The 26,288-nt window shown below is 30.1% G+C and overlaps 1 protein-coding gene across 2 annotated transcripts; it reads right to left on the reverse strand.

Moving 5' to 3' along the window:
• Window positions 1-1,708: 1,708 nt before the first annotated feature.
• Window positions 1,709-16,977, reverse strand: LOC109795238 (putative galacturonosyltransferase 15). 2 transcript variants are annotated; one of them, XM_020354676.3, is made up of 6 exons: window positions 16,581-16,977; window positions 14,567-14,616; window positions 13,240-13,386; window positions 8,449-9,030; window positions 7,736-8,038; window positions 1,709-2,470 (listed from the first exon to the last, which is right to left on the reverse strand). In XM_020354676.3, exons 1-6 carry the CDS (start codon window positions 16,795-16,797, stop codon window positions 2,171-2,173), a joined length of 1,599 nt encoding a protein of 532 aa, XP_020210265.1. In that variant the 5' UTR covers window positions 16,798-16,977; the 3' UTR covers window positions 1,709-2,170. The 2 variants fall into 2 exon arrangements, with proteins under 2 accessions (XP_020210265.1, XP_020210267.1); XM_020354678.3 differs by having other exon boundaries at window positions 13,240-13,389.
• Between the last annotated feature and the right edge of the window lie 9,311 nt (window positions 16,978-26,288).

The following is a 26,288-nucleotide window of genomic DNA, read 5'->3' on the forward strand; positions in this document are numbered from 1 at the left end:
CTAAGATCATCGATGGGTATTTATGATTCTCAAGAATTTGAGGAATACACAAGTATTGGATTTGATTCTTCAAATCGATATCAATGGTTGTGAGTTTTGGCCTAGACATAGGTACTTTCTTTAGGAATATATCTATAGGCACTAGCTTTCCCTTCATAATAAGTTCTTTGGCCGCATTATATTGATGCCGATTTTCAACTAAAGTGTATATAAACTCACACGTGAGGGGGAAAAAATTTCATACAGCTAGGTCTGTGCATTCCCTTCAGCATACATACAAATTGCATTAATTGGTAATCCCTTACGCAGGTTGTTTCCAAAATCCTTGGCCTCTTGTGGTAGTGACTAAATTAGGAAACATTTGTTAATTGTCCAGGTTGGAGTGACAAGGAAATCTTACCAATTAATTGCCATGGTTCCTTTATCTGCTTTATGAAAAGTTTGTAATTTCTATCATCACAAATTATTTTTAATATTTATACACCAAATTTTCACCACAAATTATATACAAGGAGAGAGATAGAAAAAGAATAGATTAATGCTACAAAGTAAAAGATACATTAGAAATAATAATAATAAAATTTTAATGGTAAAAATTGTTATAAAAACATGTTATATAAATTACATTAACCATTATTTAAAAGTTTGGTGTTGCGGTGCTTTCTAGGAAGTCCTGTTCCGAAAACATAATTATAAGGATTTACACAAGTCAAATTTTATTACTCTTTCTTGAATAAAAAATTACTTACGCATTGAAAACTTAAAACTATTTTTCAGAATTGATGTTACAAAAATTAGTTTTTATTCAAAATAAGTTTTCAAAACTTACTTTAGAAATATTAGTTTTATTTAAATAATAAAATATAATAATTGTTAAGGCATAATTATATTTTTATAATCATGTGATATATATTTACATTTTAAAAAAATTACTTTAAAGGTAAAAAACATTGCTGAATCCAAAATTATTCTAAAGATTTTCATCATATTAAAACATACCTTATTACTAAATACATATTACGAATTTTTTACGGATATAGAATTTTTTTTTTTAAAATACCAAAAAGGTATCTGTGCAACTTTATTTACATATCTAATACTATTTACTGTACACACTCAGAATTCGGTTCCTGGGAAACCGAATTCTGAGTAGTTTTAATTTTTTTATCTTTTTTGTGCTCAGAACCAGTTTGGGCGAATCTAGAAAGTGGAATGGCCCGTTCCGGAAGCAGAACGGATCATTTTGCTTGCACACGTAGATTGGTATTTTTGAAAGTAGAACGACCCGTTCTGTTTTCAAAAATATCAGTCTATGTGTGCAAGCAGAACGACCCGTTCTGCTTCCGGAACGCGACGTTCCACTTCTCAGATTCGCCCAAACTGGGCCACAAATAAAAAAAAAAATTAAAACTATTCAGAATTCGGTTTCCGGAAAATCGAATTCTGAGCACAAAAAAAAAATAAATTTTGAAGCTCAAAATTCGGTTCCCCGAGAACTGAATTCTGAGTGTGTACAGTAAATGGTACTAGATGTGTAAATAAAGTTGAACAGATACTTTTTGGTAATTTTTTATTAAAAAGATTCTATATCCGTAAAAAATTCTACATATTACTCGTATAATAAATTGAATATAAGTCAGTGTCTTGATTGTATGGGCGCTAAAATTCAATTCAAGTAAGGATCTCGAAGAAGACACTACAAATGCTGTTCTACTAATTAAAAATGCTTTATTTTGAGAAACAAAATAATTTACAAGACTGGTAATATAAGATTATGATGCATATATATGTCTTGATTCTTAAACTGCAGCTACTGCTAGCTTCTCTTCTAACATGGTATTGCATGCAAGTTCTATACCATACTGTGTAAACCGCGTGGGTCTGAGACTGAAGCCAAAACCTTCTTCCCTCTGATCGCATACGGCGTCATTCGTTCTATGATCTCAACATGAATATTGGAGGTACAATAACTCACTATTTGTTTAAATAAACTTTTCTATAGATACTCATAAAAAAAATAAAAAGAAAAACAAATTATAAAGTAATACTAATTTATGCATAAGTTAAAATTTTAAAAATATTATATTAAAATTTTTTTACAAATTAACTTATGCATAAATTAATTTTAATTTATGAATTTTTTTTCTTCTCTTTCATGAAATTTATCTGTTCACATTATAATCCTACATTGCCTAATAAACTTATCGGAGGAATTTACATATCTGCTCCATAAACTTCGAACCTCAGGCAAACCAATTTCGAGCCATGGCTTTGCCGGGCCATTGAAATGAACAACAGCAGCAGCTTCCACTCTCTCTATGCTATTAGTAAGTTCTTCTTCTGATCGATGGCGATAACCCAAATCAGTGACGAGCCATGATGAATCTAAGGGGTGCACTTGACCCTCAAAAGCAATCAAGGCTGGTGGGAGAACTCCAGGATTCCAGAATGCCAGCTCAAACTGCATGTTCTGTGTCAAATGCAGTTAATATCATCATCACAAGACACGAGAAAGTAGAAACTAATAAAAGGCTTTGTGAACGTTTCAAATGTTAGACAGCTGTGGCGGCCAGCACCGAAAACACTTTCGGTGATTTTTGATTTTTAAATCAAAAGCGGGTCCCACATAATAATAAAATAATATTAAAAGTTTAGGAGAAATTACGAAAATGCCATTGGGACTTTCCTATAAATAGGGAAGCTGAAAACCATAATTTTCATCCCAAATCTTCTTCTCTTCTCTCTTCCTCTCTTATACACCTTGAGATCTGTTCTCGGTAGTAGTAGTCTCCTAATTCAAAGGAGTAAGTTATAGAGAGAGAAGTGTTGTAATTTCCTCCCTTTCAGTAAATAATATTTTTACTGTGGTTATTTTCTCCCTTGTCTCTTTTTTACTCATCTCTTATTTTAGCTGTGAGTAACTATTAAGCCTACTCTGGACCTAACAGTGGTATCAGAGCCTGGTTGTTTATTATTCCGCTGTGGTGTACATTGGTATAGTGTCGGAGAAAATTTCTTAGTATGCTCTGTGGCTGCAGTATTGTCTGATCAGTCACATCAGAAAAGAATTATTCTTGTTACTGGATTTTATCATTGTTCCAGTAGGCGGTACTATTCTAGTGGAAGTTACTTAAGTCGGTTTAATAGAAGAAATTATGGCAGCAAAGTTTGAGATAGAGAAGTTCAAAGGGAATAATTTCTCTTTGTGGAAGTTGAAGATAAGAGCAATTTTGAGAAAAGACAACTGTCTTAAAGCAATTGAAGGCAGGCCATCAGATATTACTGATGAAAAGTGGAGAGAAATGGATGACAATGCTGTTGCCAATTTGCACTTAGCAATGGCTGATTCAGTTTTGTCGAGCATAGCAGAGAAGACAACTGCAAAGGAGATTTGGAACACGCTCGTAAAATTATACGAGGTCAAGTCACTTCACACCAGAATATTCTTAAAGAGGAAACTCTACACTCTTCGAATGAGTGAGTCCACAGCAGTGACGGACCACATCAACAATCTGAATACGCTATTTGCTCAGCTTTCAACAGCTGATTTCAACATAGTGGAAAATGAACGTGCGGAGCTTCTACTTCAGAGTTTACCAGATTCATATGATCAACTCATCATCAACATAACAAACAATAATGTTGTTGGTCGTCTATCCTTTGAGGATGTTGCCGGAGCTATTCTTGAAGAAGAGTCCAGGCGAAAGAATAAGGAAGACAGACTGGAAAGTTCAAAGCAAGCAGAAGCTTTGACGATGATGAGAGGAAGATCAATGGAACGTGGCTCCAGTGGGAGTCAAAATCATGGTAGATCAAAATCTCGAGGAAGGAAGAACCTCAAATGCTATAATTGTGGCATGAGAGGGCACATGAAGAAAGATTGTTGGCACAAGAAGAGTGGAGGAGGGAAGAATTCTGAAGCATCAACCTCTCAAGGTTGTGTTGCTAGTACCCAAGAAGATGGAGAAATCTTGTACAGTGAAGCAATAAGTTCCAGAGGCGAAAAACAACTCCATGAATGTTGGATATTGGATTCAGGTGCAACCTGGCACATGACTCCAAATAGAGATTGGTTTTGCACTTATGAATCAATTTCAGGAGGATCCGTATTTATGGGAAATGATCATGCTTTGGAAATTGCTGGAGTTGGTACTATCAAATTAAAAATGTATGATGGTACTATTCGTACAATTCAAGGGGTACGACATGTGAAGGGCTTGAAAAAAAAAATCTATTGTCCATTGGGCAACTAGATGATCTCAAGTGCAAGATCCACGTTGAAGGTGGAATCTTGAAGGTAGTTAAAGGCAATTTGGTGGTGATGAAAGCTGAGAAGATCACATCAAATCTATACTTGCTTTTGGGAGAAACGTTGCAAGAAGCAGATGCATCAGTTGCAGCAATAAGTCAAGAAGAGGCAACAATGATGTGGCATCGAAGACTAGGACATATGTCAGAGCAAGGCCTGAAAATTCTTGCGGAACGTAATCTCTTGTCAGGGCTTAAAATGGTAACCTTACCATTTTGTGAGCACTGTGTGACAAGCAAGCAACATAGATTACAATTTGCCAAAGTAACTACAAGGAGCAAACACATACTTGACTTGATCCATTCTGATGTTTGGGAATCACCAGAAATTTCCATGGGAGGAGCAAAATATTTTGTATCATTTATTGATGATTATTCCCGGAGATTGTGGGTGTACCCAATCAAAAAGAAGTCAGATGTGTTCCCAGTATTCAAGGAATTTAAAGCACAGGTGGAACTTGATACTGGAAAAAGGATTAAGTGCTTGAGGACAGATAATGGAGGAGAATATATAGATGGTGATTTTCTGGCATTCTGCAAGCAAGAGGGTATCAAGAGGCAATTTACAGTTGCTCATACACCTCAGCAGAATGGGGTAGCAGAGCGGATGAATCGAACTCTTCTAGAAAGGACAAGAGCTATGTTGAGAACTGCAGGATTAGCCAAGTCTTTCTGGGCAGAAGCAGTCAAAACTGCTTGTTATTTGATCAATCGCTCACCATCAACAGCAATTGGTTTAAAGACACCAATGGAGATGTGGAGTGGAAAACCATCTAATTATTCTTCATTACATGTGTTTGGATGTCCGGTGTACGTGATGTACAACTCCCAAGAAAGAACAAAACTGGACCCAAAATCCAGGAAATGTATATTCTTGGGTTATGCTGACAATGTTAAGGGGTATCGCTTGTGGGATCCCACTGCCCGCAAGGTTGTTGTTAGCAGGGATGTAGTCTTTGCAAAAACTGAATTGCAAAAGGAGCAGGAGAATGACAGCACTATCAAAGACACCAGTATAGTGGAGATAGGAGGAAAATTTAAAGAAGATGACACCTCTGAAGCAGAACAAGAGCACGATGAACAAGAACCAAATGAGGACAATGATGGAGATGTTCGACGAACAACACGTCAGACGAAGAAACCATCTTGGCATTCAGACTATGTTATGGCAAGTCATGATGCGTACTGTCTCTTAACTGAAGAAGGAGAACCATCAACCTTTCAAGAGGCGTTGAGGAGTTCTGATGTTTCTCAGTGGATGGCAGCAATGCATGAAGAAATAGAGGCCTTACATAGAAATAAAACATGGGAACTTGTTGATCTTCCAAAAGGTCGAAAAGCCATTGGTTGCAAATGGGTCTATAAGATCAAACGTGATGGCAATGATCAAGTGGAGAGATATCGTGCAAGATTGGTGGTTAAGGGATATGCTCAGAAAGAGGGCATTGATTTTAACGAGATATTCTCGCCAGTTGTTCGATTAACCACAATCAGAGTTGTTCTGGCTATGTGTGCTGCATTTAATTTACATCTTGAGCAACTTGATGTAAAGACTGCTTTTCTTCATGGGGAACTCCAAGAAGAAATATATATGCTCCAACCAGAAGGCTTTAAAGAACAAGGAAAAGAAAACTTGGTTTGTAGGTTGACCAAATCTCTGTACGGTTTAAAGCAGGCGCCAAGGTGTTGGTACAAGAGATTTGATTCCTTCATAATTAGCCTTGGTTACAACAGACTGAGTTCAGACCATTGTACGTACTACAATAGGTTTGATGACAATGATTTCATCATCTTGCTGTTGTATGTGGATGACATGTTGGTGGTAGGCCCCAACAAAGATCAGATCCAAGAATTAAAGGCACAATTGGCTAGGGAGTTTGATATGAAGGACTTGGGACCAGCAAACAAGATTTTAGGGATGCAAATTCACCGAGATAAAAAGGATAGGAAGATTTGGCTTTCTCAGAGGAATTATTTATTGAAAGTCTTGCGGCGCTTCAACATGCAAGACTGTAAGCCAATTTCTACCCCACTTCCTGTCAATTACAAATTATCCTCAAGTATGAGTCCTAGCAATGAAGCAGAGAGGATGGAAATGTCTCGAGTGCCGTATGCATCAGCGGTGGGAAGCCTTATGTATGCCATGATTTGTACGAGACCAGACATTGCACAAGCAGTGGGAGCGGTCAGTAGGTTTATGGCAGATCCTGGTAGAGAGCACTGGAGTATTGTAAAGAGGATCCTTAGATATATCAAAGGAACCTCAGATGTTGCATTATGTTTTGAAGGATCGGAGTTTTTTGTCAAAGGCTATGTTGATTCAGATTTTGCAGGAGATCTGGATAAAAGAAAATCTACTACTGGTTATGTGTTTACACTTGCTGGAGGAGCAGTGAGCTGGTTGTCTAAGTTACAGACTGTTGTAGCTCTATCTACTACAGAAGCTGAATACATGGCAGCTACGCAAGCATGCAAGGAAGCAATCTGGATTCAAAGGTTACTGGAAGAACTCGGGCACAAGCAGGAGAAAATTACTGTGTATTGTGACAGTCAGAGTGCCTTGCACATTGCAAGGAATCCAGCCTTTCATTCCAGGACAAAGCACATAGGAATTCAATATCACTTTGTTCGTGAAGTAGTAGAAGAAGGAAAAGTGGATATGCAGAAGATCCATACAAAAGACAACATAGCAGACGTAATGACAAAGCCTGTCAACACTGACAAGTTTACATGGTGTCGATCCTTATTTGGCCTATTGGAAACATAAGCAACATGAAGTATCAATAAAGAAGAAATGGTGTGAAGATATGATTAACTTAATCATAATCTTCAAGTGGGAGAAATGTTAGACAGCTGTGGCGGCCAGCACCGAAAACACTTTCGGTGATTTTTGATTTTTAAATCAAAAGCGGGGTCCCACATAATAATAAAATAATATTAAAAGTTTAGGAGAAATTACGAAAATGCCATTGGGACTTTCCTATAAATAGGGAAGCTGAAAACCATAATTTTCATCCCAAATCTTCTTCTCTTCTCTCTTCCTCTCTTATACACCTTGAGATCTGTTCTCGGTAGTAGTAGTCTCCTAATTCAAAGGAGTAAGTTATAGAGAGAGAAGTGTTGTAATTTCCTCCCTTTCAGTAAATAATATTTTTACTGTGGTTATTTTCTCCCTTGTCTCTTTTTTACTCATCTCTTATTTTAGCTGTGAGTAACTATTAAGCCTACTCTGGACCTAACATCAAATCAATCGTATTGTTGTTCATCAAGAATAATGAGACGCCCTTAAGAAGGAAAAATGTGAAGTTAGAGCATTATATATCTTGCTAGTTCCATTTTGATGCACGGGGAAACTCTACAAATATAAACACATTTTATACAGTAACATAATTGCCTAACTTCCTTAATTTCGTTATCATGTACTTACAAGTTTCAACCAGTGATGATAAGTCTTAGTAATATCTGACCTCCTCCAAGCTTCAAGATCAAATATATTCACGCCAAAGAGCCATGCACACTTGTCACCATCAAAGTTAGATGATATGATAGGATGTGAGAAGTTCAAGAAGTTAGCGTATTTGTTTCCAGGGCAGCAGCTGTTCCCACACCATGACTTGAATACCGAACCACAGACCTTGCCATTCAGATCTAGTTCCCACAAAGAAGATATGTCGCGCTGTACTACAACATCATCATCCAACAACACTACCTTGTTTAGATCTGGAAACAGCTGTGATGGTCCACTCCACGATAATCACATTAAGAAACAATCATGAATTTGTTATTAATAAGATCTTAAGCAAAATTTTAAATTACAAGAAGTTGTAGAAAAATATGGCCACAATTACAATTATATTGCAATCGCAAACACCACAAAAACTTTTATGTTGTGGCTAATACCGTGATCGAAAACCACTTTTTAAAACGTTGATATGAGGATTTGGCTAAACTTAAACAAAAATATGATTTCGAATCTTATAAATAAAAAACATGTTAACAGTAAAAAAGACTTTAATAAAGATGATCAATTAGATTTTTTAACAAAAATTAGTTATTAATGAAGCAAGTCCATACTTCATAACAACATTAAAAAAAATGATCTTAGGGCTAGCTACAAAAAAGAAAAGTCTAATCAATTACCTCAGGGATATAGACGCGGAGATGATTCAGCAAGGAAAGGCTGCTAGGTCTTAAAGCTTCCAAATATCTGTTATGGTCTTTAATATGGTCAAGCTCCTTTTCTTTATAGCTGTTATAGTAGTGTTTCCAAATTAAATCATTTGTTTCCAGCATCTCTTGAACAACAGCGTTCATTTCTTTGGACCAATCATAGTGGTGTAATCCCCTAACTTCAACAACTGCTGAGTCAATAGAGTTTATGGCAAACCAAGTATGCATGGGAGTATAAGTTTTCTTGTCGGTAACAACATGAAAGACTAATCTTCCGGGGTTGGCTGAATTTTCAACAGTAGATGTTACAACAACTGAAGCTGCAAGAACGTTGTCTGTTAGGAGAACAATGTGGTGAAAAGTGGGGTCGACAAGGCGAGACACATATTCAGGAGGAGGTAGACGAGATCGTGCTATGGCATTCACAGCGTATTCTTCAGCTAACTTCAAACAAAGACAATGCAGACTTTGGGGAACACCGTGTGAAGCTAGATGCCAATTTACTGATTCCTGCTTTCTAGCTGATTGCACCTCACGTTCCATCCGTAATAGCTACATATGAACATAAAATGACATGAATGTAAGTACTGTTAAATTGTTAATTTATTTGTTTAGTTTTTACCATTTTTAAACTTTTCTATTTTGAACCACAAGCGTAAACTTAGTGGTACAGATCGAAAGTAATATGCAAGAAGTTCTAGATGTGGCCATTTAAAAAAAAAAAAAAGCTTTTCTATTTCGAATGTATTTATTAGAATATGATTCCTTTCCTGAAATATAAAACCTATTGAGATCATAAGTAATTATTTGAATGGTAACAATGAAATTAACCTAGCTACATCTTGAATAAATGTCAGACTTTCACTCGTGAAGGAAGGTTAAATTAAAGTTCAATATAAGCTTACATGTAATGTCACTACTAAGACTATTTGTCATGTTACTCTAATAACTTAAAAATTGAATTGTCTAAAATAAACTTGTTTAGTACAGTTTTTAATTCATTTTTATAAGCTATTTTTTCATTAGCTTCTTTATTAATTACTATTTTTTTTTTCATTTATATCTTCATTAAATTAATAAAAAAAAATATTTCCTTTTACATTTACATCATTTTATATTTATTAACTAAATTATCAAGTAATTCGATCAAATACTTTTAATTTAATAAACTAATATAATTTCAGTTTTTCAATTTTTTATCTAGTTTAGCTAGCTCACGATTTTATACTAGTTATCCTGTTTTTTATTTCATTCCAATCATTGTAAATTAAGGTTCTCATTTTAAATGAAATGAAAAAAAGAAATTATCCTTAAAAAAAATATATAGTTCAGCTACTAATAAAGTTTTAATTATTATGAGTTAGTTATACCACACACACCATCTTAAGAAGACTTTACTGTTTGCTAACACCAGCAGGATGCAAATAAAACAATTATGAGGGAACTTAACAAATTAAATGAAATTATTAGATGAGAAATTTTAATGGAATAATTCAATTTTTTTAATTTTTTTTTTAATTTTTTGAGATGAAATATTTTGATTGGATAAAAAATATACAAAAAAATTTAAAATTTAAGCATTTATAAAAAAAAATTAATTGCATAATTTCAATTTTTTTCAAAAATGTAAAAATTTGAAATTCATTATTTTTTTTTCTCTTACCTCCTCTTTTCTTTTAAAGTTCACATAAAAAATATTAATTTTTTCTTTTTATTACTGAATATTCAAAATTATTTTTAAATATTAAAATTATTAAATATTTAAAAGTTAGTTAATATTTAATTTTATAAAACTTAATCTTAATATATATATATATATATATATATATATATATATATATGGAGCATATCAAGTGAAAGGAAAATTATTATGAGAGATGAGAGAGTTAAAATATAACCCTTAGATTAATCAAGTGAAAGAAAATTTAGAGTTTAATCAAGTGAGAGGAAATTAATCTAAGGGTTATATTTTAACCCTTTCATCTCTCATAATAAATTCTCTCTCACTTAATATGCTCCCTATATATATATATATATATATGTATGTATATGTATATTTAAAATTAATTTTACTCATTGTGAAAGTCAAATTATCTTACTCAAATTAATAATTTAAATTTTACTCATTGGATTCACCCCCCAGTGGATTCAGTGGCTCTGAATGTGGATGGGAGTAGGATTGGCACGCCTGGTAGAGGGGGCTTTGGTGACTTGTGTCAGAACCATGAAGGGTAGTTCCTTTTTGGCTTTTATGACTTTTTGGGAGAGGCTTCTGTTCTTTAAACAGAGATCTTAGCTCTTCTCCACGGCCTTCGTCTTTGTTGGAATAAAGGGTTTCGAAAGATTGTTTGTTATTCAGACTCTACTTTGGTGATATCTCTCTTACAGGGACCTATTCCAATGTTTCATCGCTACGGAAATCAGCTCATGGAGATTCATCAGTTGCTCAATTGTGACTGGACTTGCACTGTTATTCACACTTTAGGTGAGGGTAATAGTTACACATATGCTCTAACTCGAATGGGAGCTTTAGAAAATGATAAGCTAGTTATTTTACAAGAGCATCCTATGACTCTTTCTAGTTTGTTACTAGCTGACTCTTTGGAGACTATGTTTCAGAGAGACTAAGGGGGGTGTATTGGATTAGGATTTTAAAGGACTTTTTTAGTGAAAAAAAATCTTGCGGATTTTAAAAGACTTTGCAGGATTTTCATGACTTTTAAGATTTTGCAGGATTCTACAAGATTTAAAATCAGGATTTTAATGGATTCTACAAGACTTTTAAATCAGGATTTTAATGGATTCTGTGGGATTTTGTGGAGTTTTGACATTTGATAAGATTTAAAAAAAATTCATACATTCAAATTTAAAAAGAGTCAAAGATAAAATAATTAAAAAAAACAATAATGTCTAGATAAATAATAATAATAATTCTCCATAATATTCTATCATCTTTTTATAGCATCCACTATCAATTATAACAATTCATCGGAATCCTCCTTGGTCTAAGCTTCATAGTTTTCTTTCTCTTTTCCTTTTTCTTTGTTATTTTCATGTGAATCTCCCATTTGAATTACTAAAATAATATATGTTGAAAACCAGTTATATAAATAATTATGGATAAGAGACAAAATCAATAAAATTATATTATTATTTTTAGAAGCACACCAATTATACAAGATCGGATATATCTTGGCTATCCAAATGGATCAAATATCTCAATCATTATAAAAAAAATGTAAAAACGAAAATATAGAAACAAAAGATAATTTTTTATATAAAAAAAATTAGTATATTCGATACTGAGAAAATATTTAGATATATAATCTTTTTATATAAATGGGAGTATTTAGATATAGAGAATATATATATATATATATATATATATATATATATATATATATATATATATTTATATTTATTTTAGTTATATATTATATGATAATTTTTAACGATATTTATAAATGTAAATTATTCTAACAAATATTTTAACAATATTTTATTTTTTAAAAATAAGCTAATGAAGACATAAATCCTAAATCCTAAAAAATTAGATACTGCAATGTCTTATGTTAATTTTCTTTTTTAAAAATATAAAAAAAATCTTAAATTCACAATATAAAAATAAAAAGAAAAATTCATAGTAAAAAAAATAAAATAATTGTTGAGTCATAAAAGGAGGGATAAGAGTAACAAATTCAAGGGAATGAGAGAGTTCGCAGTTTTTATGCTGAGAAGGTTCTTCCCCCAACTAAGATCCATTTTCATCTCATTCTACTCACAGAAACCCTAACAAATTCATCTTATATATATATATATATATATATATATATATATATTTAGAGATTATGATATCAATTTCATCTTTCACCTTTTTTTTCTTCTTGACGTATGTTATAAAAAAAATTACCACTTAAAAGTTGAAATTTCAAGCATTTTTTTTGTTATATAAAGGAACAAATTCAACTACATAGAATAAAATAAAGCAAGTCAATTAAAGAGAACGAATAGAAAAATAGAGCAAGTCAATGACACTATCATTTACATATCAGAGTTTCACAAAATAGGAGAATGGGATGAGAACAGTACTACAATATTATATATGAGCAATGAATAATAGTATAGTATTATTAGTAGAGAAAAAATGGAGAAGACAGGAGCATAGAAAAAAAAAGATGAAAAACCCACTTGAAAATTATTGTAACACTTGAAAAATCACTTCAAAGAATCCTTCAAAATCCGTTGGGTTTGGATGAGATTGTTTTATGAATCTGGTATTTATAGATAATACTAGAAAGTCCTTCAAAATCCCTCTCACACAACAATCCTTTAAAATCCTTATATTTTTGAATACCAATGGATTGTTTTTAAGTTGTAAAAAATCTCAAATGAATACCAGTGGATTTTAATGGACTCTTTAAAAAATCTTGAAAATCCAGATTGAATACCACTGGATTGGTTTTAAGTGACATAAAATCCTGATTAAATACCAATGGACTTTTTTACTCAAAAAAAGTCTTTTAAAATCCTACGAAATCCTAAACCAATACACCCCCCTAAGTTTTATTTGTATTCTTGTTAGTTTCTTCTTTTTATTTCTCATTCCAATACAAAAAAAAAATTATAAATGATAATAATTAAAATTAAAAATAATTTAAATTATAAAAAATTTAAATTTCGTAAATTAATTTCTAAAATTTCATCCAAACACACTAATAATATCCAGCAAAAACAAACAAGGTAAATGAGTAATTTGTCTACCATGGCTTTGGTCGTGAAAGCAAATGCTTGAAGGTCTTGTTTTGATGCCAAAGCATTGACAAGCTCGTCAAATGACATTGCTCCTTCTTCATTACCATTCCCATCCTTTGCCTCTATTAGCGCTCTCGTGAGCTCATCTCTGAGTTTCTTCTAGCATGTACATACATTATCACCGCCAAAAAAACAAAATCAATAATAAAAGCCACGTACGGGAACCTAAGATGTGATAAAAATTAAAATAATTTATACATTTATTTATTTTCATATTTCTTTTTTTTTTTTTGCTATAAAAAGTTAAAAAAACTATAAAACTTCACTCATAACTTACTATGTTATCATAAATAAAACCATTTATGTACTTTTACCAAAGTGTTTAAGCTTTTTCAATTAGATGATATCAGAATCTCTATAATATATTCTAAATTAATCCTCATTAATTATTAATTATTCTAAATAAAAGCTAAACTTCAACTCAATTTGAAATAATTGATTCATTGTCTTGTCTATATAAAAGTTGAATTTCATCTTAATTTTTAAGCTTATACAAAAAGTAAAAATAAAAAATAAAAATCATTATCATATGCCTGAATCTTTCAAACCAATTTCCTGAAATTTAAAATAACAAATTTTAACATTTGTGTACATGTAAGATATTGATTGCATTAACGTTTTATTTATAATATGTTTTTCAATAATGGATTATATGTTTAATGTAATTTTGTCACTTAACATTTTATAGACTCTCTTTAAAAATTTATTTTGTCATATTAATCTTTTTTATCTCATATTTTTGATTCACCACGTTATTTGTGTGAAATATTTATCATGTTGCCGTAACTTATCATTTGACAGCCTCTTTTCTAAACTGTCTTATTAATTTTCTTTTGTTGCATCCCATGTAAACAACCTCGCATTCAACGACATAGCATAGGCCATAGAGGAAGATTATAATTAAAGACTGTTATCGTCTTTCATGTCTGTGCTGGTCATGTTCATATTTAAATTCATTTTCGCTTTAAATTTTAAAAATTATGGCATTTATCTTAACTTACTTTTATTTACTTAAATATTAATAAATGATCTTTTTAATTATTTTAAAGTTACATTTACATAATCATACGCTTATAAAAATCTTGATCTTTCTTTAATATAACTAGATATCAAATAACATTAATTAAATTATTCATATATTTATTATATACGTATCTATGCTTTTAAAATAATAATATATTAAAAGTAATTATTCCGATATTTTTCAACTTATCTTAGAAATTTTTTATGACAATAAAATTCAAATAAAAATAATAGGAATAAAAAATGATTCTACCAGATTGACGTCACCTCCGCCGAAGCCGAAAAATGTGGACCCCACGCAATCTGCAACAATTACATTCATTATTCATAAACATATACTGTCATCAACTTTTCAACAAAGATGAGCTCATTTTAAGAGCATTGCGGTCGAGTTACTTATAAGTAATTTTTGTATTAGTTATATTAGTTTTTTTTATTTTATAAATTATTTAAATTTTAGTAAAATTATTTATAAAAGTTTCAGTATTAAAATTTAAATAACTTATAAAATGAAAAAGAATTGATGTAATTTAAATAACTTATAAAATGAAAAAAAATTGATGTGACATGATATGATACAAGAAATTATTATGCTCGATGATTTAAGAGTTAAATTTGATTTACTTTTGAGTTAATTGAATTAAATATGTAATTCTTAGGCCGTGTGGCTTTTAAATAATTTACTTTTATATCACAAATTAAAATAAATAATATGAATAATGTGGCTTTCATTCTTTCGATTAGATATTTTAATTGCATTTTTCTTCACTTATATATAAACATGTGCACTCATCAAAATATATATATATATATATATATATATATATATATATATATATATATATATATATATATATGAGCATTTCACATATTATAAAGGTAACTAGTCGAGATAAAAAAAAAGTAATTAGCTAAAAGATTATTTTAATTATCTCATTATCTGTCTTTTTTATTATTATTATTATTATGCAAATAAGGTTGATCTTTTAAACCGTTTATTTCTTTTTATTTTCTTTTTTATATTTATATTTAAATTGATTTTTGACAGTATTTTTTAATTCTTAGTATTTTAAAAACTTGTATATAATAATTTAAATTATCCACTATAAATTCAAATTACAATATATATATATATATATATATATATATATATATTAATATATGTATTTATTATGAATTCTAATTATAATATAATTTATATATTTAAAAAATATATTTATTGTAAAATTTTAATAATTATAAATATTTATCTTCTGTAATATATTAGTTGAAATACTAATTATCATAATATGGGACTGGTTGACAATATAAGAAATTTTTATAATATTAGTGTATTCTAATTAAATTTATGTAATTTTACCATTTGAATTTATTTTCAAAATTCATAAATTATTTTAAATAAGTTAATTAATACTTTGTTTGATTTTATTATAAAAATTATCAAGTTTATTATATATATGATAGTTTGTGATTGAATAATTTACAGATATTTAATTAATACATAACATATTTTTTTTAAAGAAAAATGGTATTTTTAAAAGATAAAAATATTTATAGATTATATTATTTCAAAATATTATTAAAAAAATATTTTTTTATTCTAATTAAATTTAAACAATTACATTTTTATATATATAAAAAAATTAAATGAATGTCATTGCATGGGTTTAAATTAAATACTTATTAAAAGTTTTGATTGTATAAAAAGTAGGTCTTTCAATATAATGCATTAAACGTTATATTTTAGTAAAATAAAAGGAAAAGGAGTAAATAGAAATTTTCTTTTCACTTTGTGGGATGAAGAAGAAGACAAAACAATTTAGTCATTACAAAAAACAAAAAAAAAAAAAAATAGAAAGAAACGGCCTACTCTATGATATGGTGTGGTAAATTAGAAAATTTAGGTGACTTCAGTCTCAGAAGTTCATTATGTTTCAATATTTTATAACTTATAGAAATACTTTACATAGTATGTAGTAACATAATTCTCACAGCAATAAAAATAAATCTCAAAGTCTTGGTGAAATATGAGTCATTTTCTTTTTCACGTCTCTTGGAATATGAATAATTTTCTTAGCAAGTACTGGTACGTCTTTAGTCTCTAGTCTCTACTCATTCGGTACTTTCCGGTCTCCCTCTCACTCAAATTCGCATGTACTTCTCACTTCTCACTTCTCACTCAACCCTTCTCTAATGCTAACGCCTAACAGTAAAAACAAATCAAATAAAAATTACGAAGCAAAAGTAAAGATATATATATATATTACCAAAGGTGAAGCACACCGCAGAAGATTCCAGCACCAAAACCGCCACTCTGAGAAAGCCGAGCAGCAACACGATTCCGAGCGCCACCACCGTCCAGTTCGAAATCCGGCGACCGGTGACGGTGACGGCAGGAGCACTTGTCTTGACGGATCCTTTTCCGTCGTCTTTGGTTACTGCAACGACTCTCTTTATCCCCTTGGCAGACACATAGAAGCTCATCTTCCGAATTCCATTCGCCTCTTTCTCCAATCGAAACGGCACCGGATCCAAGTAGGAGTTCACGGTTTGTGCGAGGAGAGGAAATTGAATTGAAATGAGGTTGAGATTTCACGGGGAAGAGAAAGTTGTTGCATAGAGAGATTGAGAGAGAGAGAGATTGTGGAAAATGCGAAAACCAAAGTCGCGGGAAATGATTATATTGTAACGACACGTTGGTGTTGGAGGGATTTGCAACCTCGCTTTTCACATTATTTACTCTTCTGACACTCCTTCACCGACACCTCCATGACGTGGCATGCATGCTATCATACTTTTTTAATTTTTTCTTAATATTAGTTTATCATCTTTTTATTTCTAATTACTTTTAAATATATAATTAATAACAAAAATAACTCTAATATATTTATTCATAACAAATTTTAATAAAAACGTTTTACTTTCGATTCGTATTTTAGCCTCTGCAAAAACAAAAACAAAAGAAAAAGTTAATACTGTATTTTGGAAATTGAAGGTTTTTGATGACTAATGAAAATGAAGTAGCACCGTCCCATTTTCACCTTTTTTTATCTTTTCGAAACTAATGTTTAGGTCGGTGATTCTGTCTCCAACCTCCACGTGTTGTTCATTTTTTTTTCCAATGCATATTTGTTCTCATATATATAATTCTGTATCACTTTTAATTTACTCTATATAGTCTATATCATTATTTTTAGAGTAATATTCAATAGAATTTTACACTAGTATTCTACTATTATTTAATTAATTGAATTTTCTATTTGATTGTGAGAAGTGCAATAATTATTGGTACGGGTTTTTATCAATGTTCTACTAATTAATAAATGGGATTTGGATGGATACATGCAAAAGGAATCTGCCAATCAGGTTTAATTGATGTTAAGTAGTATTTGGTACGGCATAACGCGGCCACAGTTTCTAAAGCGTTGACCACGGCACCAACATCCATCATCAAGAATCAAAGGTTAATTATTAAAATCAGATTGTAATTCAAATGGTCAAGACAAGGGTTTAAGTTTTAATGCAGTAAAAAATTAATTGTTTAATTGTGATTGAATTGTAGTTAAATTACTGATGATTAAATACTATTATCTTAATTTTTAATATAATATTTTAAGTAATATCAAATAAAAATAATATAGTTTATAATTTTATAATATCAAGAATTAAATTTTATTATTTATGAAAGTCATAATTCAGAATACATAAAAATCAAAACTAAATCAACTATATTATAACATTTAAGTTTGATAATATACATAATAAAATTTATTAGTTATAATTAGAAAATAAATAAATATGATATAGTAGAATTGCCTAACTTTATAATAATGGGTTAGAATTATGTCAATCATAATGATTTTTAGTTTTTTAAATAAAAAATTTAAGTAAAAGGGTTTTTTCAGCAAACCAATTCAAACTCAGTTTGGCAAGTTTTGAACCATTTCAACTTGTTTTGTACGTATCAGTTCTTTTACAAGACCCATTTTAAGGGTTAAATAAACTAATTTTGACGACTGGTTTTTGGCTCAATTTTGTTCGGAAATTTCGTTACTGTTTTAACAGTAACGAAATTTATGAACTTCAATGACTGTAGGTTAGATCTTAGTTGTTACCCTGGGTTTTTTCTCCCAAGGAAAAAAAAAGGTTATTATGAGTGTTCACCTAATTAAAATTTGAAAATGTAGACTTCTAAAAAAATGGTAAGTGGTAGTGATTGTATACCTAAAGAATTAGATATGAATGCAAAATCGACATTTAAAGACGACACGTAAAGAAAAAATGCAATGGAAACATACATTAATTTGGATATGAACACGGGAGTTAATTTTTGAGGAAAGGAGAGATTACGGTAAAAAAAAAATGACGATGTATATATGCTATTGCTATCACTATGAAAATTAAATTCAATTATATTTTAACTTTATATAGTTGAATTCAAAGATACATTTTTTTAATTATGTGACTTGCCATTTTATCTTCTTGTAACTTATTCTACATTTTAACATTAATTTGTGTAGTTTAATCTCATGTGAATTCTTAATAACTAAATCAATAAAATATGATTGTATAAATAAGGACAAAAGAAGGATATATTTTTTTGTTAATTTAACACAAAACATGGTTTTGAGTTTAAATATAGCATATATATATATATTTTTTAAAAGGAGATGTTTTGTGAAATTTAAGAAATAGAGGGAGTTTTGTGTAAGAAATGTTAAATAATAATAATAATAATAAAAGTTGGGTAACGTTATAATAGTCACGTTAGGAATAATAAGAAGTAATGTTTGTTGCCTAATTGTTTATTTGAAAATTATGTTTAATAATATTTTCAATGTAATGATGATTACTAACTTTTGCTAAATTATGAAGATTTATTTAAAAAATTAAATTAGGAAAAACTATTTATAAAAACGAAAAAAGAAAAAGGACAGGATGTTAGGCAAATTAAGGCACATCTGAATCTTATGAAGTTCATTATTGAAAGACTTACTTTAACAAGGCAGCGACATTAGCACTACTTAATGTTTTTCCCCCTCTTTGCATGGCTGTGTTTGTAGAGTAACATATTTCTTCCAGTGAAATAATAATTTAAGTAAGCTTCTTATATTATGATGGAAACTTTGGAAAATCCGGATTGATATGAATCATCTTCAAGTTCCTCCCTAAATCTTTGGCTCCTTTATTCTTCCTAGGTTTGGCTCAATCACTATTCTAATATTCTGACTGATATGTACTAGTTATACTTGTTGATGAAACATCTTTGACAAGTTGCTTACATACACTATGATTATGAGCCTTATTAATTAATTCTTTAATATTTGACTAATTAAATAATTGAGTACCTTTATATATAAATAAATATTATCCTTTTATTTCTAACTAGTGGACCACCCTTAACAATTGGCATAAAGCTCTCCAACGTGATAATATATGCATCCATCATTGTCTTACTTTCTCCTACTCAATCGGAACCAACGGCTGATTCTGGATGCACATTTGGAGCTACCAATCATGCCAACACTCGTCTTTTATCTTGCTCAATAATGCCTACATAATTTTTTCCTTAAAAACACACATACATATACATATACATATATATATAATATTATATGTATAGAAGCAAAATTAAGAATATTTACAATGATTTGATAAAAGAACAAATGTATAATATGATAAACAACAAATCTTTAGAAACTAATCAATAATATTATCAAATATCGTTTGTATTTGTTGAAGGTATAAACAAGTTACTAAGTGAAGTTATCCATTAATTATATAAGTCACCCAAAGAATTAATTATTAAGACAATATAAGACTTTCAAACTTTCTCCACATATGTCTAAACCCTAAACCTAATATAATAGATTGTATGCTTAACTTTTCTTTTTTTTTTTGTTATGTAAAATCGCTGCCCCTATCATCATTCTTGAATTGTATGGCACCAAGTCCACTATGATGATGTTATTATTTATGGGCATGTTGATTCAGGATAATATTGAGGTGAAATACGGTGCTCGCGCTACTCAATGAGTCATACATTAAAATGGATAAGGATGTTGTGGCCTTACATATTCAATTTTTTTCTTTTTTAATCTAACGGATATATCATTAAATTTGTATCAACGTCTAACATTCCTCAAATCATTAAGATGAGTGGACAGAATTATGGATATATTAAACAACAAATAATTCATTTAAAATCTGTCTTTTTTTGTTTCTGTGAGAGATTAATATATATTTATGTCATGCATATTCACCATTTACATTAAATTCAACCTTCCATTTGAAACATTTATCTTAGGCATGGCAACGGGGCGGGTTTTACGTTCCCCGCCCCCGCCCCCGCAAATTTAAACCGCCCCCCGCCCCCGTTCCCGATATCCACCGGGGATAAAATCTAGGTCCCCATCCCCACCCCCGGCGGGGTTCGGGTTTCCCCGCCCCGCCCCCGCTGTAACATCTCAGTTTTCAACATGATTATTACTATTATTATTATTATTGTCATTATTACTATGTGGTATTTAGTCATAATTTGGTGGTTATATTTTACTTCAATTATAGATAATTCACACTCCATTTATGCTTAGAAAGATATGTGTGTTGTTAGATCTAATTAGATAGTTGTGAAATTTTTTTTTAAGAATCATTTCTCGCTGGGCTGACTGACTAGTCTCAGTGTCCGAGGCATAACTTGGGCTGTGATGGTCCAAATGATGCAAAATTGGTGTCAATGGAAATCTAAGAGAAAAACGCACAACTTTTGCAGAAATAGCCATTTGCAAAATCGGTCGTTTAGGAGGTCAAAATTGGACTTTTATTAATACAATTGTTTCTCGCTGGGCTGATTGGCAAGCCTCGGTGTTTGGGGTATAACTTGGTCGGTGGTTGTTCAAATGATACAAACTTGGTGGCTGTGGAAAGATAAGAGAAAATCCTACAACTTTCATGAAGGAAATATTTTCAGATTCGGCTGTCTATAAGGTCCAAATCAGTAGCCAAAGTCGGTGCGGAAAAGAACATGGCACCAACTCCATTAATTCACACCAACTCCATTAATTCATCCCACCAACTTCTATAATTCATTCCACTAATTCATTCCACTTAGTTTTGTCTATCTTTTTCTCCATTATTTTACATTTTTTTAATGTGTTTTGGAGGCTATAAATAGGCCTTCACTTCTCCATTGCAAACCATCCCAAGAAACACTTCTCAATTCTCATTCTCTCTTCTCTCATACTCTCTTCTTTCCCTCTTCTTCTCTTTGAAGACCAAGGGAAATCTAGAGGAGGAGGTTCTGTCCTAGTTTTAGCTCCGGCCCCTATTTTAGACGGAAGGAGCCTTGGGGAGGCAGCTGTGCTATAGTCTCAGTTTCTGCCCGAGTTTCAATTCAGGTTTATCCAAGTAAGGGTGGCATTTATAAAATTAATCTAGTATGGGTAGTACTTATAAGACTTAATCTAGTATACATGAGCATGATAGGAGTAGTATAACTTTTAATATGCTATTTTGTTTGTATGAAGGTTGTTATTTATTTAAATTGATGGTTGTTATTTATTCAAGTTGGTGGTTGTTTTGGATATTTAATTTGGCATGGTTATGATTATGTTTATATATATAATTATGAAGTATGTGTATGTGGTTTGGAAAAGTAAATAGGACTGAGAGGAGTAAGGTTATGGATGGGAGGTCTCTTGGTGAGATCAGGGATATAATCTTTGGAGAAAATATGGTATTTCGGAATCCCATTGTGAGGATTTCCAATTTGGAAATTTTCCAAGGATTATATAGTAAACCACTTCAGATGTTAGGTGGATTCTGAAGTACTCCTCTAAGTATCTATTTGCTACCGGTATGGGTCTGGGTCGAGTCATACCGATGGATGAGGTGACCCCACCAGGGTTACGTGACGACGTAATCCAACTGTATACTTTCCATGAGAGGTTAGGCGTGAGACATGGGTTGCTGACATGTTTCACCGTATCAACACTTGGTTTGGATAGGTGTTGAGGCCAACATTTGGTTTGGATGTGTTGGTTACATCATGGATTATACGGTGGTGTGACTTTGCTTTGGATGTGGATTATGTATACATATGGTATGGATTGTATACTAGGGTTATGGATTTCTTTAATTAATATGTATGCTATTGGTTTATATCTATCTTGGAAATACATGTTGGTTTGAACAAATAATTGTTAAATGATATTTATACTATGGTTGGTTTTATACGTGCTAACCCTTATGTTTCCATGTGGTGGAACTGTGATGATCTCACTATGTGGGGGAGCAGATCAGGTGTGAAGCCATAGGATAGCAAGGAGTCTTCTAGGTAGCTGCTTTGAGAAGTGGCTAGGCTTAGAGCTTGACCAGCACCTAGGGTGTTTCTGTTAATGGTTAATGTTAATATATTTTGGATGACTGTATGATTTTACTGAGAATGACTAATATACTTATGTTTGCTATTATGAAAACAATTTTTACACTCTAGTGTAGCTGGCTTTTGCTCTATTTTTTATTATTATAAATGCTCTTTTATTTTGGTTGGTTATTGATGTGATGACCTAAGGTGGGTCGTTACACCCGCCCCCCGCTTTTATTTTTTTTCTTCTTTTTTTCTTTTAAATAAATATGAACAATTTAAAAAAAATAAAAGAAAAATAAAATAATATAAATTTTTACATATAAATATTTATAATTTTGGTTTATATATATAAAAATAAATTTTTAATTATATTATTAAGCGGGGCGGGGGTGGGGGGCGGGTATGGGGACGGGGGCGGGGTGGGTATTAACATCCCCGCCCCCGCCCCCGCCCCCGATTTTATCAATCGGAGAAAACTCGAACCCGAACCCGAACCCGATAAACACAGGTTTTCCCCATCCAAATCGGGGCGGGTACCCACGGGGCGGGTTAGATTGCCATGCCTAATTTATCTTCTATATATCTATTTCTGGTCGTTGAGCTATCATTGTCTATGGCTTCATGTTATATGTGTCACCATCTTGATGCCTCACTAGACATTATTTTTATCTGATACTGACAGTCATGACTCATGAGCCTTGTAGATTTATTATGTTTATGAATTCCTCCCCTAAAATATATTTTGGCGAGATTCTTCCATTGCTTTTGTTTTGTGTTATTTTATTTTTATTAACATCATTTATATTTGTTTCAAAATGATTATAATTATTGAAGTATTAAAATTTACTTAGTAATAAAATTGAAATAATATGTACAAGATCCTAAATTTAAAATTTGTTATGTTAAATTTAAGAATGTATGATATAAAATGAAAACTTATTTTTTATTTTGAAGATCATTGTTGTGACTTGAAAAGTCTTTTTAATATATGTTTAAAAAAATTATTTTAATATTCAATTTTATTAAAAATAAATGGTTAAGTTTTAATAATTAAAAAAATTAACAATAGATAATATTTAGTAATATAAAAAATATTTTAAATATTTAATAATTAAAAATATATATTAATAAATTATACATAAATTGATAGATAAAAAAAATAGGCAGAGGAGAAGAAAAATAAGAGATAAATGAGATAGATGAATAAAAAGAGAAAGAGATAGAAAAAATAGAGAAGAAAGAGAATGAGAAACAAGAAATGCAAGAAAGAAGAAGAAAGAGAAAAGAATATGAGATAAAAAAGGAGAGATAAATGAATAAATAGAAAAGAATAAAACAAGATAAAGGAGAAAATAAGAGAGTGAAGCATGAATGGTGAGGGAGGAGAGAAAAAAAATGAGAAAGAAAAAAAAGCATGAGAAAAAATTTAAGAGAAAGAAAAAAAAAATACTAGAAGGAAAAGAAAAAACAAAGTCATGCAAAATCTTAAAAGTTATTATGCTATTATTTGATGAGTGAATTATATGTAAATTATATTAAAAAATCATAAAATTCAGTATTCAAAATAATATCACAAGATTTTTATAGGTTTTCTTAAAAAAATATTGATTGTCTTAATTAAATACCATATAACTCTTTTATATTAAAAAAAAGACTTAATTGAATATCATATAATATTTTTATAAAAAAAATCTTTAAAAATCCATTTAAATTTTAATCCAATATATCTCAAATGATTTACATCTATCATGAAATATTTAAATTTGTATAAAAATAAATAAATTTAATTATTTTGATTAACTCAACTCAACCTAACCCATTTATGATTGAATTGAGTTAAGTTAGATTTTAAAAAAATTATAAATTCGATCTAACCCAATCTTATTCATTGAATTTTAATCAGATAAAATAATAATTTTATCTAAATTTAATCCAAGCCAACTCACTTACACTCTTAAATAAATTTTAATCCATGAACTAATTTTTTTAATATAAATTTCTAAGTAAAAATAATTATTTAATATGATTGAGTGAATTTAATTTTAAAATTCAATTTAATCTAACTGAAATTCAACACACACAAAGTAGAATATAATCGTAACTTATTTGCAATTGCAAAATTTTGAAATTGGTAACGAGTTAAACAAAAAGTAGAATATAATAGCAAGGAAGAAAAAAAAAATACATGATTATACATATTGAAAAGAGTATGAAATATGCTTTGCAGTTTCACAAAAGACAGATATGGAAAATAGGACTGTTCCAATCAATCAATTCAAATCAAAATCTGCAAGTTGATTTAAATAATTGATATAAAAAAAAATTGTAAATTAGCACTTCAGATTTTTAATTTTTAAAATCATGTGATTTGGTTTAGTTTTTGGATTTAAATTTCAAATCACATTTATTTGGTAAATACATATATATATATATATATATATATATTATTTTTCTTTCAAATTTATAATTCATATATACAAAATTGATACATAATATAAAATATATTTTTATTAAATTGTAAGTTATTAAATTAAATTTTAGAATAAAAAATTATAATTTATTTATAATGTTCAAAAATATCTTTTAAAAATGACAAACTATATATATATATATATATATATATATATATATATATATATTAATTAGTACTATGATATTGACATGAGTATATATTTATTTTGCAGTAAGGTTATCTCTTTCATCTTTTTCTCATTAAATCCAAAACTTGAATTCAAGATCTTGAGACTTGAAGATTAATTGCAATACTAGTTGAATCAATAAATATTTATAGAAAAATAATTAATATGATAATTAAAATTATATTAAATAAATACTTTTACTAAAATAAAAAGTTAAAAATTAATATTAAATACATTAAATAATCATAATATTTAGTATTTACATATTTTTAATTTTACTTTTTATTAAATAAATAATATAAGATTATGTATTTTTAATTAATTTTAAATAATAATTATTCAAAATCGCAAACTAAACTACAAAAAAATTAATTTGATTTAATTTATATTTCATAATTTATTCAAGTAAAATAATATTTATTTATTTATTATTTAAATCGAATGAATTCATACCACAAATAGGCATGATAAAAAAGGATGTATGTGATGGAGGGCATAAAGTCAAAAGCTAAATTTGTGGAAGAGAGAAGAAAGTGGCAATAGCAATAGCAATAGCATGCACATGATTGAAGTTTGTTGGTTATGTTAGAGAAGAGAGAACATGCAACGTCCAAGTGGGCCCACTACATAGTAAAGCTACCTGCTATGTTAGCCCAAGATGAGAGTTGGGGCCCAAGATGCCATGTTTCACGCCATGTGCCTCCACAAATCCTATCAATTAAATTAATAAGCATGCTTCTTCATAAATCATAAACTAGTATTTGCAACCGCGTTAAATTTTGGGACCAGCTATCCCACCCTTTGAGATGCCTCCAACGTAGCGAGGAGATTAGTCACTGCTGTCGGCGGTAGATATTCCAGGAACGAACCAAAAAAATCACTCATTCCATATTTTGTTTCAAAATATAACTTTAAATTATTTTGTCATTATTCTACCGACAAAAAAAATAATTCTGCATTAATTTTTC

The sequence above is a fragment of the Cajanus cajan genome, chromosome 9 (assembly GCF_000230855.2).
Source record: "Cajanus cajan strain Asha chromosome 9, NIPB_CcT2T_4, whole genome shotgun sequence".
NCBI classification, from domain to species: Eukaryota; Viridiplantae; Streptophyta; class Magnoliopsida; order Fabales; family Fabaceae; genus Cajanus; species Cajanus cajan.

Coding starts and splice junctions, on each gene's coding strand:
- LOC109795238 (XM_020354678.3), bottom strand. CDS start 16,797: ATGAGCTTCTATGTGTCTGCCAAGGGGATAAAGAGAGTCGTTGCAGTA. Junction 14,617..16,580: donor TGCGGTGTGCTTCACCTTTG/GTAATATATATA, acceptor TAATTGTTGCAG/ATTGCGTGGGGTCCACATTT. Junction 13,390..14,566: donor GCGGAGGTGACGTCAATCTG/GTAGAATCATTT, acceptor TGTACATGCTAG/AAGAAACTCAGAGATGAGCT.